Raw genomic sequence first — 24,473 nt, forward strand, 5'->3', positions numbered from 1 at the left:
AGACTACTATAGTAAGTTCATTGCAACATTTTCTTTCAAATTTTTAATAGTACATATCTTATACAATACAATTAATCTAATTTAAAAAAAAATATAAAAAAAAACACTTAGGTCATAACCATTTCCCAAAATTTAATATATTTAATCTTTTTATCACGTCCATTGTAAATCAATTAATATATTGTTTTTGTGTTTAGTTTTATATCGGCATAAAGAACATTGTCTCAATCCCATGTAGACTGATAAATATTATTATTATCAGTATGTAAAGGTGTAATTCGGATCCAAGGTGATCCTGATGTCCATGAATAAACAACAGAAACTGTCCATATATCATATTTTGTGTAGGTATTTATTAGGGGGTCCAGAGGATTGGTTTTTGGAATTTTTTTTAAGGAAAATCCAAAAATTTAATTTCAAATATTAAATTTTTGGAAAGATCATTTCAAATATACAATTTGATATTTAAATTTTTTTCACAATTCACAAAAAATTTAATCAAACACCCATAACTATTCTCAATAATAAAAACAAAGTATAGATGATTATGTTGTAGGGATGGGATTTTTGTAGAGTACGAGAGGATGAGGGGGAAAAGACTTATGGTACTTCTAAATTAAGATCCTTGTCAACATCATCTCCTTGTATCATTTTTTTAGGGGGGAGGGTAAAATGAATTATGGCAATACGAGGACAACTTTTTATATTTAAATAAATAAATTCATCCCAGTATTTCATATGCATATTTCGGTTAATTATGTATATTGTATTCAAATTTCAGACATAAGTTGATACATCCAAGAATGTCAACTATAGTCTAGAGCTTTCATTTGATATATGTGACTTAATTTACCCTTCAAATAAAATCAATCCATATCTAAATTTTTCCTTCTGACTATGAATTTGAGCTACTTTAACGAAACATTACCTTTATTGTACCTTTGAAAGAGTTTCCCGAAAAAAAATAGTAAAAATCAGTTGGTAGCACTTTCTTCTCAACTATGGAATGATTACACAGGGGAACACTCATTTTGTACAAATGAATTCAAGCCGAAAAAGGAATTTATCTTTGAACGCAGAATCCAAAGCTGATCTCAGTTTTTCTCAAGTTATCTGAATTCTGTAATTTGTGGGAATATACTAATTCAGGACTATTATCGTTCTATTTTTAGGCTGAAAAATAATGAAAAACGACACTCTTCTTTAGACCCTTATAACTTATTCATAATACTTAGTCATGACAAATATCATACCTTGTATTATAGAAAAATTTCCCTTGTATAATTTAAAAAAAAGATCTATTAAAAAATATGTATCTCCAAGGTTTTTTGTTACATTTTGTATTTTTTAAGATATCCTATTTTGAAATATTAAAATTCTTTACTCATCGTAAATGGATCGCTTTATTTCTTTCGGTCCTAGTATATCATTCCGAAGGAAGAAGTCCACTCTACTCCCTTATGAGGTCTGGTAGTTTTCCTCGGATGAATTCTCCTCCGTCGTCCCTCGTGGAATTCGGAATCCGAATGGACTCGGCCAATTTAAGTAATCTTTGCTTTTTACTAGAAAATTTAAGTTTCGAATTTTTTTCAAAAAATTTAATATTTGTTTTTTAATTAAAAATAATAAAAAAAAATTTATTTTCTGTGAATAGCTATTGGTTTTTGAATTTTTCCTTGAAAAAATTTAATATTTGTAATTTTTTTTTCAAAAAATTGTATAACTTAATTTTTTTATGAGTAGCTGTGAATTTTTTTTTCAAAAAAGATGTGGATTTTTGAATTTTTTTTTCAAAAACTTTTTATTTGTTTTTAAGAACAATAGATTTTTCAAATTTTTCTCGACATTTTTTTTTTTTTTTAAGAAATTCAAAAACAAAGCCCCCCCAATTGAATAATGCAAAAAATATGTCATTCAGACTTAATTTTGAGAAAAAATATTCTAGCTTGCTTTTGTATTGACGGGTCACATAAATAATATATCAACGGCAAACTGCAACATACATACATGAATTTTGAAGGGAGAGGCCTAGGACATTAAAGTTTGTTTTGTTTTTTTATTACAGTTGATCATTTATAAACCTTCTCATGTTTACCTTTAGGCCTTGAGGCCTGAATGACATTATTATTAAATCAATAAAGATAGTGTAAATAGACTTTACTCAAGCAATTACATTTTAGTAGTCCTTTAATAATTTGATATTTTGTTGTTACTTTTTCAGAAAGGTTTGCTTTATTTATTTAGACATATATTATGTCAAAATACAAACTATTAGGGTTGGATTCGAATATTACTCGAACTTGAAAAAAATGGACTTGAAAACTTAAGGTTACACCGAAATATTTGGTATTTGAAAAGCTCGGCTAAACTCTATTGATCAAACTCGAAATATTTTATTTTAAAGACCTTATTTTTAAAGAAACATCTACCCTGTCTAAGGTTCCTTTTTTAATAATCTAGTGCAGGCCTGGGCAAATCACCCCCAATATCTAAGGTTGTAAATTTTAACCATTATTTGTTCGTCTTTTGAAACTTTAGCAGTATTTTTATTTTTATTTTCTATACAGGTAATAATTAGTCTTTCATCCAGGAGGAGAGAATAAAGTATATCCACGAGTCCTCACGAATAGTAATATATATCGTTTACATTTTTTGGCTGTGCCATATTTTGGAATTGGTAATTTGAAGAATGAATTTTCTTTTCCTTAACTGTTATCATTATCACATTATAAGTCCAGAATTGTAAATTCCTTTCCTAAAACATTTAATTATATTAAAAAACCTGATTGAATATTCAAAGGTGCTCACAAAAGACTGTGAGTAAATTAAAGAATTTTTGTTTTGTACAAGATTTTTCTTTCGTAAGCCTGGTGCAAAATATGCAGCAGAGCAAAAAAAATTACTATTTGAAATTCCCTTCCAAAAAAATTATTATAGAAATATTTTTTTTTCAAAACATTTAATTTTTCAAATATAAAAGAAAATTATTATGTGTGAATAACCATGAATTTTTGATTTTTTTCCAAAAAATTTAATTTTGAGAATTTTTTTTTGAATGTCTTTGTCCACAAGATTTAGTATTTGAAATTATTTGTGAATACCTATTGATTTTTGAATTTTTCTTCAAGTGGGTTGAGTGCATAAGACACTACACTAAGCATGATCACAACAAAGTTCCCAAACTCGACTCAGCTAACATTGCTTGAACTTGCTCGAAATATTATTTAAAAACTCCACATAACTCGAAGAATCCATACTCAAAATATTCGAGTATGGATTAATCTCATCTTCCATTGTTTTTTTTTTGCATTTGTAGTGAAGCATTCCTTAAAAATTGCGTTGTCAGATTCAGTCCTTTTTTTCAAACATGAAACAAGCTACAGTTATAATCATTACATCACAATTGTATAATATAATGCTTATTATTATGGCGAAAAAATCAATAATTTTTGTCAACTTTTCGCAGAGATTTTTTGAAGATCAAATATTTTTTTTTCTAGTATAATTATTTTTGCAAATCCTATGGGTTTTCATTGTTTTTCCGCTAATTAATATTACTTAAATTATTGATTATTTTGCCATCACTTGATTTAATTTCATTAAAATTCAAATTTCTTCTCAGTGGGGTTTATCTTCAGGGAATTTCGTTTAAGATAGTTATCCGTCTGATGTTCTTATATCTATATATTATATTAAATTATTTACAGAGTGGAACATATTTATTGTTCCGCCAAGCAGCATTGAGATGAAACGTAACAAAAGTTCTGTTCTTCTTTAAAATATTCATCGAAGTATCAGGGTTAACATTTCTGGTTTTTTAATTTTTAACATGCCTAGGATTGCTTTTTGAGAACAACTGTGATTTTGGAATTTTTTACCAAAATTTATTTTTCTGTGGAAACCTGTAGATAATTGAAATTTTTTTCAAAAAAATTTAATTTTTAGAGAATAGCTTTTTGAAATATTTTATAAGTAATTGTGGATTTCTGAAAAAAAATTAAATATCGAATTGTATATTTGAATTTTTTTTTTTGAAAAAATATGATTATTGAATTTAATTTTTGGACATTTTTTCGAAAAAAAAAAATCCAAAAAACCAAAACCCTCTCTAAAAAAACAAAAAAAAATATATATAATCCTGGTGACCCTCTGATAGCAATGTAGTATTTTTGTAACTTTTAATTAAAATATTATAGAATCGGAATCAGTATCGGGAATTTTTACTAGAAACGCATCGAATTTTTTTTTTCTTTTTTCATAAATTTTTTATTTCAACATTTTTTTTCAAAAAATGTAATATTTTTTTTTTTAAATAGGTGTAGAATTAGGAAATTTTCCTAAACAAAGTAATTTTTTTAATAGCTCTGGATATTTTAAATTTTTTTTCAAAAATATAGTATTTTAAATTTATTTTTTACGATTGTTGGAATCGTTCCATCACTAATTATCACAACCTCGAGTGATGTCCACATTTCCATGCAACACCCTGTATAACTCGTATCCAACAGTACAAATTTTTGTATTAATGGTCTTAAAAGACAAAGATTGTCAAGGAAGAGCTGGTATAATTTATGAGTTGAGTGGTTTGATAACTTTGGTCATTTACATATTATGAGGTGTACATAACATATTTCAAGCACTTCCTTGTATTGATAAATATATACACCTATTTTTTGTATGATGGAAAAGTGGCAATCCTATTCAAATACTAATGCTTGGGCAACAAGTTTTTAAATAATAAAAAAACCAAACAACTTTTGTGTGGACCATTACAAATTTATAACCTAAAAACAGGATATTAGTTATTACAAAGCAATTTATTCATACATAATATTTTTTTTTCTTCAAAATGCAAGATTTTTAAAGATTATTCTAATCTCCACATAATATGTATACTATTAGAAATATACGTAGCTGTAATGTTGTCAAAATAAGAGCAAAAAAAAAAAAGCACTCTGTATTTTTACCTATATTAACACTGGAGTAATCATGACATTTGATATATATATTGAAAATTGATTTCCTTTTATTTTGATAACTGAAATGTTTTTGTTTTTTTAAACGATAAGAATAACATTAATGTAATTATAATCGTAAAAAAACTCACGCATAAACTATTATCAAAATCATTGATATGATTACTTTATTTGTTAATTCACAAACTACTGGGCCACTTAAGGGTGGTTCGGCCTAAAAAACGTGAATCTAATGTGTACTCAAATGAAACTTTGTTAGCACATTCCTACATTCCTCGAGCAATATAATGCTATTATTATATCAAAAACTGTCCGTAAATGTGGATTTACAATGCGACGTAAGAAGAGGCTCTACGTCACAAGCCTCCATCAGGCGTCATCAGACTCATTTACGTACGTATAAGCTATGTCCACGTCAACTTGACCATTGAATCTAAGTGAACGCAGGAATTGTCTTTTCATTTCTTTTCCATAGACATTTAAAATCATTATAACAAGTCTTTTAAGCTCTACTGATGGATTTTTTGACTGTATAATCTTAAAAACGTAGAAACAGTAATCTCGCATCTTGCACTGTTTCAGGATATTTTTCAAAAAAAATAAGGTACATTATATCGCCCCTTCTGTACAATCTGAAAAATCCGGATAAAGTACTACTGATCTCTGCTCAAACATTAATATAAATATTCATGGTACACTTCCTTTGATAGCCACAAATGTTAAAGTGTACGTTTTACATGAACAGTTTGAAATTTGAGAGCTATATAAGGGTTTAAAGTCAGTTCATTCATGTGAAGTAAACAAATAAACAATATCAAAAACAAACAAATCCCAGGAAACATATGATGAAGAGAAAAGACGGAAAAATTTAATTGTTACAAATCACTCCAGATCAAAATTGAATAAAAACTTTCAAAAGTCTGATTTCATTAATTAATTTACTGATTATTCAAAGATTTAAAAAATATAAATATTTATGGACATTTGTATTGTGTTCACGAAAAAATTTAATTATATAAATAGCTGAATAAATAAAAAATCCATAATTATTTATTTATATTTGTATACTGTAAATAGTTACTTCGTGAGTTTTTACTGACAAAACCGACTACATAATAAAGTCAAAAAAATTACAATAAAGTTCAAAAAAATTACAATCTCATGATCCATGATAATTTTGAATTTGGTCAACTTTAAACAATAGTAAACACTCTAGTAGACATGTTTCCTTTGAATAAAAATTCATTTTTAAACGTGGTATTCGAAGGAAGAGTTTCTGAGTTCGATCCATATTTCAAAATCCTATAAATTAAATAAAAGTTCCTCTATCACATTTTTTACCTGCGTAAATTGTAAACTCAACAAATATTAAAGCTTATCATGATGAAGCTTCGCTACGCATGGCTTATTCTTACGTCATATTGTAAACCCACTTTTTTGCTAAATCAATGGGATCCCTGAGCTTGTTTCTATGCAACAAGATGGCCCCATAACAATAAAAAAGAGCCCGGAGAACATATAGTAGGCATTGTAGCTTATTGCATGGGAATAAAAGTACTCACCTAAAAATTATTAACAACTACCTCGCAATTTTTTTTTTTTTTTTTTTTTTTGTAATGCATTTCTACTTAATATTTTCTTCGTCTTCTACAAACTGTAAATGAAGTCATAAGTCCTCCTTTATTGTCGTCCTAGACATAAATAATAAATAAAGCAGAAATAACTTATTAGTTCTTGTGTGGCCTGGTACAGATTGATCCATGAACCTGTACCGGTATGCGGCCAGGAGTTGGGGACCATTGACGTCTAATGAAACAAGGGACAAAATCTAAAACGTTTTGTTCAAAATTGATTTTTGGTAATTTTAATGAATGAGTTTGAACATAAAAATGATTCAAATTACCTTTATTTTATTTAAATCGTAAAAAAAATCACGCATAAATCATTTTAAAGGTGATTGATATCAATATTTTATTAGTGGGAGGGGGTACTCACAAATCATGTGGCCACTTAGGAGTGATTAACCTAAAACCACGGTGATCCTCGTTGGGAAAGGAGGGGGACTAAATTAAAACCATTTAGACTTTACTAACGTGGTTTTATAGCCTAAACGACGTCTAAGGGAACACGCAGGGGCGCCCAAAGGAGTTTGGCTGGAGGGGCTGTAACACCCCCCCCAAAAAAAAATGAAGATACTTTTACTTATCACTAGAAAATTTAATTTTGGAATTTTTTTTCGAAAAAATTAATTTTTGAACTTTTTTTTCGAAAAATTTTATATTCGAAATTGAATTTTTTTATCTAATTTTTTTCCCAGAACTATAATTTTTCTAATTTGTTTCACAAAAAAATTTAATTTTCTTTAAATAACTTTAAATTTTTGAAATTATTCTGCACCAAATTTAATATTTGAATTATAATTTTTGAAATTTTTTTCCAATAAATTTAATTTTTCAATTTTTTCCCCAAAAAATTGGATTCTTTTCACAAAAAAATTCCTATAAACAAGCCCCTCCTCCCCGAAAAAAAATTATAATCCTGCGGACGCCGCTGAAACAGGATAAAAATTACCGGAATATTTTCTTAAAAAAGGAACATTACTATATAAAATACGTGGAAAATTATAGGGGGAGGTGACACAAAGCACGTGGTTCTTGGAGTACAAATGGGGATTATAATTAAAGAACTACGTAGTTTATGTATGATATATTTTAGCGCCTACTCCACAATTTGGTGTTTAGTTTCATAAAAAAATTCTGCTTTGGACAAACATCAGGAGAGTCCAGACCCCTGTCCGCCCTTGGTTTAGACTAGTGTTGTTCCGAATACCGATGCTTATAGTAGTATCAGAGTACTGATGCATTTAAAACAGTACTATACTTAACTGATATTAGAATTGGTATTTGCAGTGCCATTATGTCATTAAAAAAATTGGACAACTAATGGCGTAACCTCCCCCCTCCCCCAACACAAAATTTGGCTGGCCCTACCCAAAAAAAACATTCTTGGGGGCGTCTGCAGTCCCATTCAGCTCAATCCAATGAAGGAGCTTTTGTCTTGTTAATTTTTATATGATTTTGAGGGAGAAAATGTATTACTGATATAAAGAAGAGAACCTTTTACATTTAGGTATCCAATTAGAACAGGGAAAATATTATAATTACATTAAAATTATTTTATATTTATTGTATTATTCATTTTTAAATCAATTTACACCAAAGATAGACAAGAATGCTTACTTCGGAGGGAGAAGGAAACACCCCCACGACCTATTAATAAAAAAAGGAGTAAATAGAAAAGGAAGAAATGTTGTTGCGTGTGCTCTTTTTTGTTCAATATTTAATAAGTCATTGTAGTGTTAACATGCAACTGATATTGACAAGAGTCTTAATCCTGTAATATCATTAATCTAACTCTAGTTTTCTCCTCGTACTCACGAACCTCGAACAAAAATCCCATTTCAACTCATGGAGTGATAAGTTAATTGTGAAGACAGGTTATATTTTTTTTTAAATTATACTCGTTTCCAAAAAAATAAAGTAATTCGATCAAATCCTTGAACAAAGGTTTTTTTATTCCCTCCAACGCCCCACTACCATAATCCTGTTCCTACAGACAGCCCTGTTAATACTTATGTCAATGGTCCTGTACGGCATTCTTGCTTTATATTTTAAGCCAAAAGAGTATTGAAAATTACCAAAATACTGATTCCTTTTTGTATTAATCAAAACTACTATTAAAATATTAGTTAATTTTTTATAGATATAGTATATTATTACTATGCCCAGGAGTGTGTTAGATAAATGTTTCTCAATGGGTGGGTTCCAAGCCAAAGTGGGCAACGGATCTCTTATAGACAGATTGTAGAGTCAAAAATGTAAATATAATATTTTATTACCCACGCTGTATTATATATGAAGATTACAAGATTGTTACAGATACTGTCGTAAAAAGATAGCTCATCGCAGAGATTGACACTATCTGATGACTGTATTACAACTAATTTGGATGTTTGAAGGACCAAATTATTTGGATTATTTTTTATTTATGCGATTCGTTCGTTTATTCAATATATATATTCAAATATATTTACAGTTTTTTGTATATATCCAAAACTATATAACCTAAATTTGAAATCATTTTATATGTATTTATTTGCACATATCAATTTAAAAACTTATTCTATTCAAACTCTACATAAAACCCATCCAAAAATAACCCAGATATAGGAGCTTGTAAAAAAGTTAGCACAAATGAACAACATACTGAGTTCTTAAGAGAGAATATATACCTATTATTAAAGGTATTAGTCAACTCTTATTTCTAAGTATCACAAAGGTAAATATCGTGAGAATCTTACCTAAAGATGATAATTATACATCAAAGTTGCTTTCTCTGACGAAAAATGCAGCTATTAAGAAAAAAAAAATTATTTAAAAAAAAATTTCTAAATGAATTTTTGGATACATTTTTAAAATCCATTGTTTTTAACAAAAATAAATTTTTGTTCCCCAAAAAGTCAAAAAATAAAACTTTTATTCGGAAAAAAATTTAAAAATCCATAGCTATATACAAACAAAAATAAAAAAATTTGGAAAATAATATCAAAAATCCTTCACAGAAAATTGGATTATTTAAAAAAAACCAAAATTAAACTTCAAATAATAATTTTTTTTGAGAAAAAAATCAAAAATCTACAGTTATTCATAAAAAACTAATTTTTTTACTCTGCTGCAAAATTTGCGGGAATGACGAAAAGAATTACTAGTAAAAAGCCAAAATTTCTTTTTTGGGGGAGTGGAACAGCCCTTCCAGCTATGGAGTACAAAACAAAGAATGAGTTACCCATGATCGGTGAAGCCAATTTGGAGCATTTCGGGTATGTTTAAAAAAAATCAAACCTAAAAATAACATGGTAACCCTGATCATTTGAAAAATATTTTGAAGGAGAGCAGATTAGCTGTCATGACGTTTCATTAGATCAGCTGAAAGTGGGGGAGGGAGGGGGGAGAAAGGAAATAAACAAGAGAAAATTCAAGAACTACTCCGATGCCAATTCTCAATACTACTCTGAGTCTAATAAGGACTTATAATTTAATTAAAACTCCGCAACAAATCATCAAGGCTACACCCCATCTTTTATAATATAAATATCTTTTTTATATAAAATTGAATTGAATGCACTCATTTTACACTACTAAATGCAAAAAGGCATTACAAATGACTTCAATTGGGGGGGGAGACTAATTTTAAATCTTAAATTATATGTAAAATATTCATTTATGCTATAATACATGTATGAGGGCGAAACTTCCCAAGGCAGAACTTCCCGGGGTGAAACTTCCTAGGGGGAAACTTCCCAGGGCGAAACTGACGGGGTGTAACATCCTAGAACCTTATTCCAGGTATGTGATGATAGCTTCACATAGTTTATCTTTTGGCCACAAGTTCTATTTAACATTTTATCTATTAGACTCCACCCTACCCTAAGTAAAGAAGGGTGGACAATTGTATGTAATATGATCAAAATTCAAATGACACGTATGTTTTCCATTACGGTAGATCCCCCTAAACAAATCCTTAGTAACGGCCCTGATTTCTACAAAATCTCAATTGGAGCATATATTGTGCGTTAGTAGAAGGATAATCTAAAATAAAAACGGGGAATATAAGAAATCCCCTCTTTAAAAAAAATACTTCATAGTGGTTATGAGAGTTATTGACTTTATATTCAAATTTCTCAAATAACTAAAAATACTTAAATAACCTTTATGATAATTTAAAAAAAAATATATATATATATAAATCCATTTGGCCCGGATAAGGTCATTCAAATATAATTGATCAAATTACTTTTCTTTAACTATGACAGGGAATTTTTGTAACATATAAGCAGAGATTTTTTTTTGTAAGAGCGCGAGGAGCAGACAGAGAGATATATTTCATATATCAATGGTACTAAAGCATTTATATGGTACATCTGAACAAGGAATACTAAAAACAACTGGAAGTGCGCTCACTTTTTTTCTACACGAGGAGGCTGACACATTCTTCATTTGTTTTATAAATTATAATAAAGAAAAAAGTGGTTCACCAAAGTTAATTAATTTTTTTTTGTCATTACTTCATTAATAAGGTGTACAAGTGTTCTGCTCCTGGATGCAAGCAGGGCTATGACGGTATTACTAAGGATCCTGTTGTGCGTTTTCACAAATTCCCCATGAAAGACTCCAAAAGTATAACCAAATGGCGTAGGGTCATCCCAAGAGATACGATTTACTGGACACCAATAGCGAATTCAAGACTATACAGTCAGCATTTTAAAGTGACTGATTTTATTACTGAATCTTAGATCAATCCCGTGATAAAGGAAAATCACTCCAACGAAGGTAAGCAATGCTCCTCAATACTATGAATATTGCTTGTGAATATCTGAGCCGGCTCGTTTTTTGCTCCATTTCCCTTCAAATATTATTAGAAGCACTGTCCAATGCTGCTCAAATGTCTGGACAACGAAATTATAGCATAATTCAGTAGCATTCCCTTCAAATTCTAAATTATGCACTTTAATATAATATTACAATTTCTTCCCTTGTAATTTTAGTAATCAATAATACTTATAAATGATAAATTTTCACGGGCGGTTCAAAGAGGAAGCCATCCCATCAAAGTGGCCTAATCTGGCAAGCTACCTCTCATCACCATCACCACCTCCCAGACCAACACAGGCATCAACTAGCACCAATAGAGTGCATTTGGAGAATGAAAGACAAGAAGCTCTGGGGTATGCAATGTTTATGGAAGAGACCGTTCTTTCGGCACAAGATCTCTATGACAAACTATCTTCGGAATCATTGAGAGAACTACAAATAATCAAACTTATATAACTGTCCTCACCTTCATGATCAAGTCAGCCTCAGGGAAATACATGGACGTTGTTGCCCTCATCCCAGTGGTAAACTTAACAGCGGAGTTCATGTTTAATCAGTATAATCCCATCATGAGGACACTTTGGGAAATAGGTTTCACTGTTGTGACATTATCTGTTGACAATTACACAGTAAATAGAAAATTATACATCCATAATCTGTGGGGAGGTAATCTACTGACCTCAATTCCTCACCCTCAAGATAGTTCAAAGCGAGTTCATCCCCTCATCGATGCAGTCCACAATTTTCAGAACATTTATAATTGTTTTCAGAGAAGGGAGAACTTGGTATGTCCAAATATTTACCTTATGATATGCAAATTGAGAACATTATATATATATAACCGCTATATAACTTTATTTAGAGGATCTTCAACACCAGCAAGGAATAGTATTTGGTATATATCTCAATTATTTTTAATACCCTAATGGAAAGTTTTTACGGAAAGGAAAATCAAACTTATAAAACGGATTTATGATTTACAACAACAGGAATGGCTTGTTGAAGTACATTGTTGTGGTACATAAATCAATTTAAGAATCTGCCTTTAAAATAAAAAAGTGAATTCTTCTCGTCTTATCAATCTGTGATGCCTATGTCAACAAAATGAATTAGTGAATATATACCTAGTTGTAATTCAGTGAAAAATAGTTTATTTAACAAATATCCATAGGATACTACTGAAACGTAAATAGTTTTCTTATTTGACAAAATTCAACTAGTTCAAGTCAATCGATACAATGCCAAAGAAAGAATAATTTCTAAAATCTTATACCTGAAAGTAGATCAATATTATTTGCAAATTGAGAACATTATAGGGAAATCTCCCTGCAATATAACTTTCTCTAGAGGATCTTCAACACCAGCAAGGAATAGTATTTATATTGTCGGATATATATCAGAATCATTATCCAAAAACTTGCTATGTTCTGCACATCTCTAAAAATATATAACTATCATATGATCTTAAATCAGGAAAATAATAAAAGTAAATACTCAACTACCGTTACTTTAATATCTTCAACTAGAAATGAACTTCTTAGAAACTTATGTAGAAGTGAGAAACGTTCAAGTCTTTTAGCAATGATCAGAGATTCCTATTATGTCTACAGTTTTGTTTAAACTATGTGTAGTCATATTCTAGAATCACTTTACTTTTAGTTGAGGGTATTACATATTATAGTTTTTAATAGCTAATAGTAATTGAGTATTTACCCTGTATTTTCTCCAATATCCTATTAAAATCATCAACAATTCGCAAATCTGGTCACTGTTTTTCTACCTATATTCCTAAAATATCGATTAACTTTTCAACGTTGTGGTGAAGAATTTTGCGTTGCTTACTGAAGATAAAATATTTGCCATCATCAATTCAACAACAAAAGTATTGCCAAACTGCATTTGAACTAACAGATGATTGTACTTCCAATATTATACTTTTATTAGTACATACGAAATAAAAACAATTTTTATACTTATGTAAAAAAAAAATATGGTAAATGAATGTCGAAAGTATTATAAATTAAGTTTTAATTTGTCTGGGTATAAAATGAAATGATTAAGTTAAAAGATAAATATCATTTAGGATAAGTTAAGAAATTGATTAATTTAATATTTTGATATATTGTTACGAATCGGATAAATTTATCAATGTTCATAAATAATACTAGTCATTTGTCCTTTTTGTAGTTACAGGAAGAGAGAGAGTCAGCAGCCTTCTTGTGTGAGCGCGATATTTTTGTTTCCTTTCCAGTAGTTCTAGTATTCCTTGATCTGAAGTAAGGCCCTTGTTAACCTCAGCTGCCTGTTATAGGATTTTGGAGGGAGAAAATGAATCTTGATCTAAAGAGAAGAACCTTCTACATTTAAAATAGTATTAGTGCAGAGAAAGTATTGTAATTATATTAGTAATTCATATATATTTATTTTATAATGAGCGGCGTCTGCAAAAAGTGGGCTGGAAGGGCTGTAGCACTTCTCCTTCCCACCAAATTAAGGAATTTTTGTTATTTAATAGAATTGTTTTAAATCATGATGAAAATTTTTTACATGAAAATAGGGGTAAAAAATTTTTTTTAAGATTTATTTTCTTAAAAAAAAGATCAAATTCTGCAGCAAAGTAAAAAATTTAATACTTGAAATTTTTTTCCATATGATTTCATTTTTCTTAGTTTATAGATTTTTGAAATTTTTTTACTAAAATTTAAGGTTTGAAATTTTTTGTGAATAGCTGTGGATTTTATAAATTTCTTTCTACAAAATTTAATATTTGAAATTGTTTTTCGAAAAATTTTATATTTGACATTTAAATTTTGTATTTTTTTCCAAAAAATTTAATTTTCTGTGAATACCTATAGATTTTTGAAAAAAAAATCCAAAATTATTTACTTTCTGTCAATAGCGGTGGATTTAAAAAAAAATTCCTAAAAATTTAATATTTGGAATTTTTTTTCGAAAAGTTTAATATTTGAAATTTGTATTCCAAAAAATTTAATTTTTTGTGAATAGTTTTGGTTTTATGAAATTTTTTCAAAAAAAAATCCAAAAACCAAGCTCCCCAAAAAAAAAAAAAAATATATGTTGAAGTTGAAGTTTGATTTGATCAAGTTGATCACTTCTTCTTTTTTTATACTTTTTTATTATTATGATTTATCTAGAATATAATGAGTAGATATTTGAACTTTAAATACTTTATAAAAATATAATCCTGCGGACGCTCCTGATTATGCATTTTTATATCAATTTACAAGAAAGATATGCCAGAATTCTTCTTTTAGAGGGAGATGTTAGACACGGTAACTTCGTATAAAACATATTTGTATAAGGACAATTCGTATAAGGACATTTTATATAAAAACAATTTGTATAAAACCATTTCGTATAAATTTATGATAAAACGGGGTATATACTTTATGAATTGTCATTATACCCCGAATTTTGGGCGTGTTTTCGAGTACTGTCAATACTTAAGTAACTACTAAGAGTCCCTTACAGCCCCCTAATTGTACCCCGAATGTTGGGGGTGTTTTCGAGTACCGCTAGATCCCAAAACGGGATTCAACCCACAACTGATGCTTGAATAAACTACTAAGAGCCCTACACTAGCCCCTAATTGTACCCTGAACATATGGAAGGAACAAATAGTAGATTATAATTTTAAGCCAATAAGAACTTGAAAACACCACCAAACATTTGGTGTACAATAGGCGGGGGATTCTAGGGGCTCTTAATTGTTTTTTCAAGTATGCACGCTCAGTTACATCCCGTTTTGGAGCCTGGCGGTACCCGAAAACACCCCAACATTTGGGGGTATAATTGGGGGGGGGAGAGGGGCTCTTAGTAGTTACTTAAGTATCGACAGTACCCGAAACCCCCAACATTCGGGGTACAAAATGAATATTCATAAAGTCTATTAAAGTTTCCACATAAATTTATACAAAATGGTTTTATACGATTATCGTACACCGTAGCACACACACGACTTAAATAATGAACAAAAAAGATGAAAGATCACGGGCATCAACCTTTTTCCTTTTCTAATCCCTATATCTCCTCCGACCTCTTTACCTATAAAAGTCATTTGTTGTGCTTCCAAAGGATTAACTAGAATATTTTATAGCGGAAATATATGATAATTAGATCCAATATCAATCCAGACTCAATTTTGGAAGAATCATTTTAGCATGCATATATAATATGAACGCTGAGAGAGATTTGTAATTATAGTACAAAAAGAAAAAAGGTTAAATCAGAAGGTGATAACAAAATACATGAGGTAACGCAGTGATCAATCTTATATATATGTACCTACAATATATAATTGAAAATTAAGTATGAAAATGTAAAATATTCAATTGCCCAATTTTTATTTAAATGTTTAGTGCTAATACAAACTCAAAGAAACGTTTCTTGACTTTATTTCAAAATATCATGCTAAGTACACATATAATGTGAAATATTATAACATTTCTTAAAAAGCTACGTTATAATTTGAATACACCATTCGCTAATCATATCCTGTAATGGGCTACTCCAGTTTAAAAATCCTAACTGCGCCATATGAGTAGAAACTATATTTTCGAATATATATAATGTAAGTAGTTCTGTTAGTCTTCCTTATGCAACAGGGTTCTCAGGGGCGTCCGCAGGATTTTATTTTTTTCCAAAAAAAATTATATTTTAAATTTCAAATATTCATTTTTTTTACAAAAAATTTCAATATTTTATATTTTAAATTCTTTACGGAAATTTTTAAATTATTTGTGAATGGCTTTGGTTTTTTGAAATTTTTTTTACAAAAAAATTATAATTTTTGTATTTATTTGTTCCAAAAAATTCCAAAAACGGATGCCCCTCGGTTATTATGAAACTTCCCCAACTGAAATGATGTAGTTAATACGTCGATTTTTGGTGGGACAACAAGCAAAGTCAAACGATGCCTTATTGTCCTATGGAACCTTCCCAATTCTTCGTATCGTTTGTAGTTGAGTCCTTAGGTCAATTTTTGCTAGAGTATCAGGCAAAGAGATCAAGTAGAACTATTAAATCAAACTTCACAAAATCCACAAACAAGAACACAGACAATAGGGAAGGCTCCATGGGGCATTAAGGCATAGTTCTACTTTGCCTGTTGCTCCACCAAAAATCTACCTACTAAGTACATTATTTTAGTAGTTGTAGTTACCATAAAATACCGATAAGGATCGGTCCTAGAACTGACAAATGTTATTATGACCGGACTATAGTTTTTTTAAGACAAAAACTGCTAGTAAATTAAAAAAGTAGCAAACATATTTAAGTATTCTCTGCTACAGTTAGGCCAGTCAAATCAACTCTGAGCAAATTAGCCACCACCCTAAAGTGTGGTAACTTTTCCTGGTCTACCCTACATATCGTGGGTTTGAAGTTCCCATGTACTTGGCTACTTATAACCCTTGTAACAAGTACTTGATATTATTACTTTGATACTAGCGGAATAAAGTTTTCAAAATCAAGATAGTCATTTATGGTAATTTATTACGTTACATTTTTATAACTTTGGTTTTATTTTAATCACTAAAATATTGAACATTTACTTAGAAAATCGGCCAATTAAGGCTAAATATAATTAATGCAGATTTATGTGAGCTATAAATTTCATTTTTGATAAGACATTAACATATAAAGTTATTAAATAATAAATTTGTGGGATGAACATAAATCACAGAAAATATGAGGGACAAGCCTCCATCCCGAGGACAAAAGGGGCCCATACATGATAAATATTATATATAATTAATGAACGTTTTCACTGACGTCATAAATTGCATCATCATTGAAGGAGACGCCATCTTTAGAGCTCAAAGTTGATATTTTTACTACATAAAATGGACACATTTCGAATAAATTTTGATTAAATTCTATCAAATGACTTTAGTATTTATAAAAGTACTTAATATATGCATTGAATACTACTTGATTCCAATTATCAAAACTGATATTATAATTGAATCAAAGTAATACGTCTGATCGTGGGAAAAAATTCAAATGTCAATACCGGTAAAAAAAGTTCAGTTGGTGAAATTCAGGGCCGGTCCAAAAAAAATTAGCCCTCCCCCTAAATAAAATCCTGCGGACGCCCCTAGGTTTAAGTCCTTTTATTTGTTGGTTCCATTTTTCCATATAATAATTAATAGTATACCATTCTCCTTAATGAAAAGGCTTTCCATTATTATAAAAGTTGAAGGTTTAAACCCCCAAAATGGCGACATCAACTATGTGACATCTAAGATCAGTCTCTGGTACAAAAAAAAGTGTATAAGCTTTTTACATGTCCCAGAATCATTCAAGGACTACTAGAGTCTTTTAGTAGTTCTTGGATCAGTTTGTTTTTAAAGTAATGTCATCCTACCATTGACGTCATAACTTATTTTACTTCATAGTATAGTTGCGTCTACCTATTACTTCCTCGGAAATTCAATCTTGACAGAAGAAAATATATCAGACAGTTAATATACTTTTATATTTAATTATAATACTTAAAGAACATAATCCAATTACGTCAATCTATTCTGTCCCAATCAACGGAAATTGAGGATGTCTGAGGTGCCAACACTCCTTACTCATGAACAAAAGATGAGAATGGATGAGAGCCGTCAAAGGGCTCTCGAAAAACGTAAAATGGCAAAAGTACCTGTACTCAAATCAGTCATCCAAGAGCCACCTGCAAAAAAAGTCCCAATTCCAATACGCCGACAGGGCGCTTTCATCAAATTGGATTTTAAACTATTGAGTAAAAGTCGTTTTAGAGTCGATATGAATCGTCATGATAATTCCATTCATCAGACATTTAAAACGATTCAAACTGGGCATTTTCAGCTCCAAAGTAGAGTTTGGAGTTTTAGGTACAATTTGTCTATAGGGCATTTTCACTGACGTCAGTAATTCCATGATTATTGAAGGAGACGCCGTTTTGGGGGCTCAAAGTTGATATAAAAATGACAAATTTCCAATAAATTTTTTATTAAATCCCTATCAAATTGCTTTATGAATAGAAAAATGACTTAAGAATTGCATTGAATACTACTTAATGCTATAATTAACAGTTACATTTGGTTTAAATTAAAGTGATATGTACTGAAAATCTGAATAATATGGCTCGATTTGTATAATTATTACCGACTAGGTACAAGGAGAGTAGTATAATTAGAGAAAAATATTTTATTCTTTCCATTATAATAGTTAATTTTTATCTAAAACATGGAAATAAAACTTTAACGATGTAAAAGCATATTTTTAATACATTATCGGGACATATTTATAATAAAACATGGCTGTTGAATGATAAATTTTTTATAGACATTAAGGCTTGAGTCCTTCTATTTGTTGGCCCCTTTTTGAGATCCAATAATCCCCAATTTTCCTTAATATTAATGAAAAAAGGGTTTATACTTATAGAACTAGATTGTCAAGTCCCCAAAATGGCCTACATCTACAATGCTGACGTCACGTGAAAAGGATCTATTAGTCTATGTGCACTAATATAATAACTTATTAATTATAGCATTGACTCTCATGATGAAGTGATAAAAAAACTACAAGGACACTCTGTGAATGAAATTAATCCCCTGCCTTCCTGGATATTACAATCATTTCTTAAATCAAAACCCTCCCCTGATAACTTAGAGAATGAAATGATTGCACGTATAGAACCAACACTATTCACTTCTCTAATGCCTTTTCAATTAGATGGAATTAGATATTCCATTAAAAGAGAGGGAAGAGTATTAATTGCGGATGATATGGGCTTAGGTATTATATGATACAAATCATTATGTACATTAATTCACTTCTAATTTACTTATGAAGGTAAAACAATCCAAGCCTTGGGGGTTGCAAGCTTTTATTCTGAAGAATGGCCTTTACTCATTGTTGCACCTAGCTCAGTCAAATTCAATTGGAAATCATCAGTTCTTCGTTGGATTCCTTCTGTTGGTGAATCGGATATTATAATTTGTTCTAGTTCTCGAGATACCATTCGGAATGAGAAAATTGTTGTTATAAGCTATGATCTAATCTCTAGAAAATGCTCTGACTTAGAAGCTAAATCATTTAAAGGTAGTACATTAAGTAATAATTAATTAATTGGCTATATTTAGGTTCTTATTCTGTTTTATAGTTGCTATTATGGATGAATCCCATCTTTTGAAGAATTTCAAATCAATACGATGCCAATCTACAGTCAAAATTCTTCAAAGGACTAAAAGAATTATTTTACTAAGTGGAACTCCCGTTCTTTCTCGACCAATGGAATTACTTCCTCAAATATCACTGATTGATCCCTTACTATTTAAATATCCTTCAGAATATGGGATGAGATATTGTGGGGGTAAAAAGATAAGTCTTGGTAGAGACACAAAAGCCTTTTTTGATTTCAATGGATCCTCCAATATGGAAGAGCTTAATTTATTATTAACTGAAAGGTAATACTGAAAAATACCTTTAAGGCAACAACAACATATTTTCAACTTTCTTAGGTGCATGATTCGGAGACTCAAATCCGATGTTTTGAAGGAATTGCCGAGTAAACAACGGCAAATGATAGTTTTAGATCCCTCATCCGTGAAATCTGGTTCAAAAATCATGAAACAGCAAGCTCAAAATATGCTATCCAAGTCAAATTCGACGTTAGAAAGAAAAGCTGCTCTTTTAGAATGGTTTAATACGACTTCTATTGCAAAAGAAAAGGCTGTTCAAGAATACATTAAGGACTTGCTCGAAAGCCATCATAAATTTATCGTCTTTGCTCACCATCAGGTTTTTATCTAAGGGATTAGAGTATTAAGACTTCATATATTTGACTCATGAAACCTATGTATTCCTAGAGTATGATCAAATGTTTACAAAAATTATTCGAGAAAGAAAGTGTTGGTTATGTTACAATTGAGGGGAAAACATCCTCCGACAATCGAAAAGTTTTTGTTGATCGATTTCAAACCGTTGATGATTGTCGTGTCGCCGTTTTATCAATTACTTCAGCAAGCTCAGGAATCACTTTGACGGCTGCTAATTTGGTTATTTTTGCTGAATTATTTTGGAACCCAGGGATATTAACACAAGCAGAGGACAGAGTTCATCGAATAGGACAAACAGACTCCGTCATAATTCAATATTTGGTTGCAAAGGGTAATGCGTTTGTAGTAGGGATGCACTTATACAATTTGGCGGATTAACGATTAATCGCCTGATTTTTTATTTATTTTCTAAATATAGTTAGAACAAACCTAAGTAAATGGTAGTAATTCCATTTAACATTTTCAAATATGGTGCCGGTAATTTTCCCTTAAACTATTTTACTTCAAGAATATTTCACCTTAAGATTTAAATAAATGAAGTTCATACGTCGTTATTGCTTATTTTTGATTGAAATTGATGTTTAAAAAAAAAAAAAAAAATTAATCAAAATATGCAACATTTATTTCTATAAAATGCATGTAATGTTTTTTTTTCTGTTGGAATTATGCTCTTGCTACATATAATGCTTGTTCGTCAATCCATGAGTCTTTTCTAGTATGATCTATCCATCATGTCTAATTATAATTACTAAAAAAGAAGTGATTAGAAATTCTTCTATACGGATCGTTACCGTATTTATTTATTATAGTTTTTCTTATTATACTAATTTTGTTACCTATTTTGTCTGGTTCAAATTCATTACATAATGAGATTGTGGGTGTATGACTTGAAATTGTGGGGCATGATTTCCAACAGACATTTAATGCGTTTTAAAGTAATTAGCATTACATATTTGATTAAAAAATTCCATAAGAAAATCAATTTTAACCAAAAATAAAAAAGACGACGTATAAATCTCATTTATTCATATACTAAGGCAAAATTACCTTGCGCCGTAAAGTTTCACCGGCGGTACTACCCTAGGCTTCCATAATAGCTCACTTAGTTACTTTCTAGGAGGATACATGTCACTGTACATGCTGCCTTACCCTTAGTTATGGAACATCAATGATTATTAGTTCAAAAATATATGTTACTTGATTTGACAAATGATTGGTATTGATGTACAGTCATATTGTATAGTAGAAGAAGTGGGATTACATAGGCTAATGTTTAAAAATTATCCTAATTACCAATCCGAAGCCGGATATATTCTTCCAAACATATGTATTTCAGAAAGTGAAACCAAAAATTGAAAATTCCAACAAAGAAGCTAAATTAGTAGTATCTGCCGATTACCGACGGGTGCATCCCTAGTTTGTAGCATCAGCTAGCTATTTTTTTTTTCTAAACTGTTCTACAAATAGAGATAAATCAATGATTTACGTATTTTTAGGCACGGCTGATGATGAACTTTGGTCGCTTGTACAGAAAAAATTAGAAGTACTTAATCAAGCTGGACTTTCCAAGGATAATTTCTTGGATGCATCTACATCTTCTAAACAAATAAAGACTGAAAAGCCAAAAATTACGGATTATTTCTCTTCATCTTTTACAGAAAATGATTTTGAAGAATTGTTTACAAAGGATTTCTAAACTGCCTGTGATTGATATAAGTCTTATTTAAATACTCCATGTGATATGTGTTAAGAATATTTAAAAAAAATAAAATTATCTTCTATATTAAAGTTCCTTTGGTAATGTGATATATAAAAATAATCTTTAAGCAATAAATGTGTCTTGAATTTTTTTTTTTAAATATTACGTTTTAATTTAATATTATCATCACTTTATTTAATCGTAGATATGTAAAAAAAAATAAAATATGTTACACATTGAATTACAAAATTAAATCATGAATACATAAGTACAACAATACTCCACTTAGTCCGGGTTTTGTTATTGCACGGTTTTTATCATTATGATTATTTTAGTAATAAAATCCAGCATTTCTATTGAAATATAATAATATGCTAATTTGTTGGAACTTATGTTCCCCAAATATTCCGGTATATCCTTGGAACTGTTTGGGTCGTTTTTGTACATCTTATATCTTACTAAGTTGTTGAAAAAAGTAATTTCGAACGAAACTCAACCAAATAAGAAATTCCCGATTTATTTTTGTATATCGTAAATACTTTTATACGACTCAATGTTTCGCTGACATAATAATATTATGTTTTCAGTAGATAATAGATACTTATATCTGGGATTAGTTGACCCACATAGGAATTTTAGCCTTGTTCAGAGCTTTCATTTGATTTATGAAACTATATTTGGTTCCGAAATGGCCTTTCAAATAGAATATTTCATATTTTTTTGTCATTTTTTTATTCGTCAATTTAAAACAGGGTAATAATATTTCATTTTGACGAATTTGTATTACTTATTTACGAAAAACGGAGCTGTTGTAAATACTTGAATCTAAATCTCTATCTCTTATCTTCTACCTTCATTCTTTTTTTCTATTCCCCTCTATTCATCCCTAAATTCGGGCACCTTCTGCTATTATGTAATATAAATTATAATTGATATTATAATTTTACAAAATATCTATGAGTCGTCGTCGTCCCCCCCTAAAAAAAATAAATAATAATAATTATTAGTATTTTTGTAAAATTTCCCGTCCTTTTTTTCTTCATTTTATAATGGTTCATCCATGACATTCATATTTTGTCTAGAATTCCATGGCTCATCATTGTCTCTTCTGAACGCCTTGTTTTTAATTCCCTTCATTTCATCAACAACATTTTGTACAAGTTATAACTTGTATAAGCAAATTGTGCAAGTTGCAATCAAAAAATTAGATGAATACTTTTATATCAAAGATGAGTCTCTTTTGTGATTGAAAAACAAGTAGAAAATGATTCTAGACTCTAAAGATAATGTGCCTTCTCTTTTTTTGGAAGTTTTGTCTGCAAAGCATATTTTATTCTGCTATTGTTTATAAATAGTTATTTGGAGTTGTTAAGTGAATATGTGTTTAAAAATTGAAGTGACTTCTTAACTTTTGTAGATTTCTATTGGAATTCTCAAACTTATTGACTCAAAATCCTCATTAATGAATAGGTAAATTGCTTGTTAGCATATTATAATATTACTCTCTCGAATATTTGGGTTCTTAACAAAAATAAATAAATTACTAAGTGTGTGACATACGAGCTAATTATAAGTTATTTGATTGAATACAAAAGTTAAAATGTGTCAAAATATAATAAACTTGTTTAAGTATTAATTGAAAAAATAAAAATAATTAGAACATTAATGATATTCTTCTAAATTTAAATTCTCTATATATGAGTTCTCCATTTTTTTCTTATTGATTCATTGAGTCGTATTTTGGACATGCAAATGATATTTCGTTATTGAGATAATTGTCAGACAAAATCAATCCAGTTATTAGTTAAATAACTATTATTGGTCTGTATTAAAATATTATTTCAAGTTATATGAAAGTAGAATGCCTAAGAAAAACTTTATTTCCCTAGTACTACTAAAGCATTTATATCTTTAGAGAGAATAGTCAAAATCAAAAGCAAAATAGGCTTATTCAGGGTATCATATTCAGTTATCTAAGCAAGATTGAACTTTATATTTTTTAGATTAAATATGACAAATTAAGGTCTTATTGTTAGTTAATTAGTAAATAGCATTTGCATGTCCAAAATGAAACCGAATGAATCAATAAGATTAAAAAAAAAAAAAAACAACAACTTAAATTTAGATAATTCAAATTTAGAAGAATATCATTGATGTTCTAATTATCTTTATTTTTTTAATTAATACTCAAAGAATTGTATTATTATTTTGATACATTTTAAATATTGTCTTCAATTATATGACTGATCATTAGCTTGTAAGACACACATTTAGTAATATATTTATTTTGTTAAGATCCTAGATCTTCGAAAGAGTTATATTCGTAGATGTTAACAAGCAATATAACTGTTTAAAGGAAGATTTTGGAGTCAATTATTTTTAAAATTGCAACGGCATTCCGATATTACAATAGAAATCTATTAAAATTAAAAAGTCACTTATATTTTTAATACATAATCACTTAACATCTCTCAATAGCTATTTATATGCAAGAGTAGAATAGAAAATCCTTTGCAGACAAAACTATTGAGAAAAG

General features: G+C 29.4%; 1 protein-coding gene across 1 annotated transcript; it reads left to right on the plus strand.

Moving 5' to 3' along the window:
• Window positions 1-17,751: 17,751 nt before the first annotated feature.
• On the plus strand, window positions 17,752-22,214 carry Marcal1 (SWI/SNF-related matrix-associated actin-dependent regulator of chromatin subfamily A-like protein 1). Its single transcript, XM_040709392.2, has 7 exons — window positions 17,752-18,288; window positions 18,948-19,195; window positions 19,253-19,501; window positions 19,563-19,866; window positions 19,921-20,200; window positions 20,269-20,569; window positions 21,735-22,214. Exons 1-7 carry the CDS (start codon window positions 17,981-17,983, stop codon window positions 21,932-21,934), a joined length of 1,890 nt encoding a protein of 629 aa, XP_040565326.1. The 5' UTR covers window positions 17,752-17,980; the 3' UTR covers window positions 21,935-22,214.
• The last annotated feature ends 2,259 nt before the right edge of the window (window positions 22,215-24,473 follow it).

This window comes from Lepeophtheirus salmonis, chromosome 3 (genome assembly GCF_016086655.4).
Source record: "Lepeophtheirus salmonis chromosome 3, UVic_Lsal_1.4, whole genome shotgun sequence".
Lineage (NCBI taxonomy): Eukaryota > Metazoa > Arthropoda > Copepoda > Siphonostomatoida > Caligidae > Lepeophtheirus > Lepeophtheirus salmonis.

Coding starts and splice junctions, on each gene's coding strand:
- Marcal1 (XM_040709392.2), top strand. CDS start 17,981: ATGTCTGAGGTGCCAACACTCCTTACTCATGAACAAAAGATGAGAATG. Junction 18,289..18,947: donor AGTAGAGTTTGGAGTTTTAG/GTACAATTTGTC, acceptor TATTAATTATAG/CATTGACTCTCATGATGAAG. Junction 19,502..19,562: donor AGAAGCTAAATCATTTAAAG/GTAGTACATTAA, acceptor TCTGTTTTATAG/TTGCTATTATGGATGAATCC.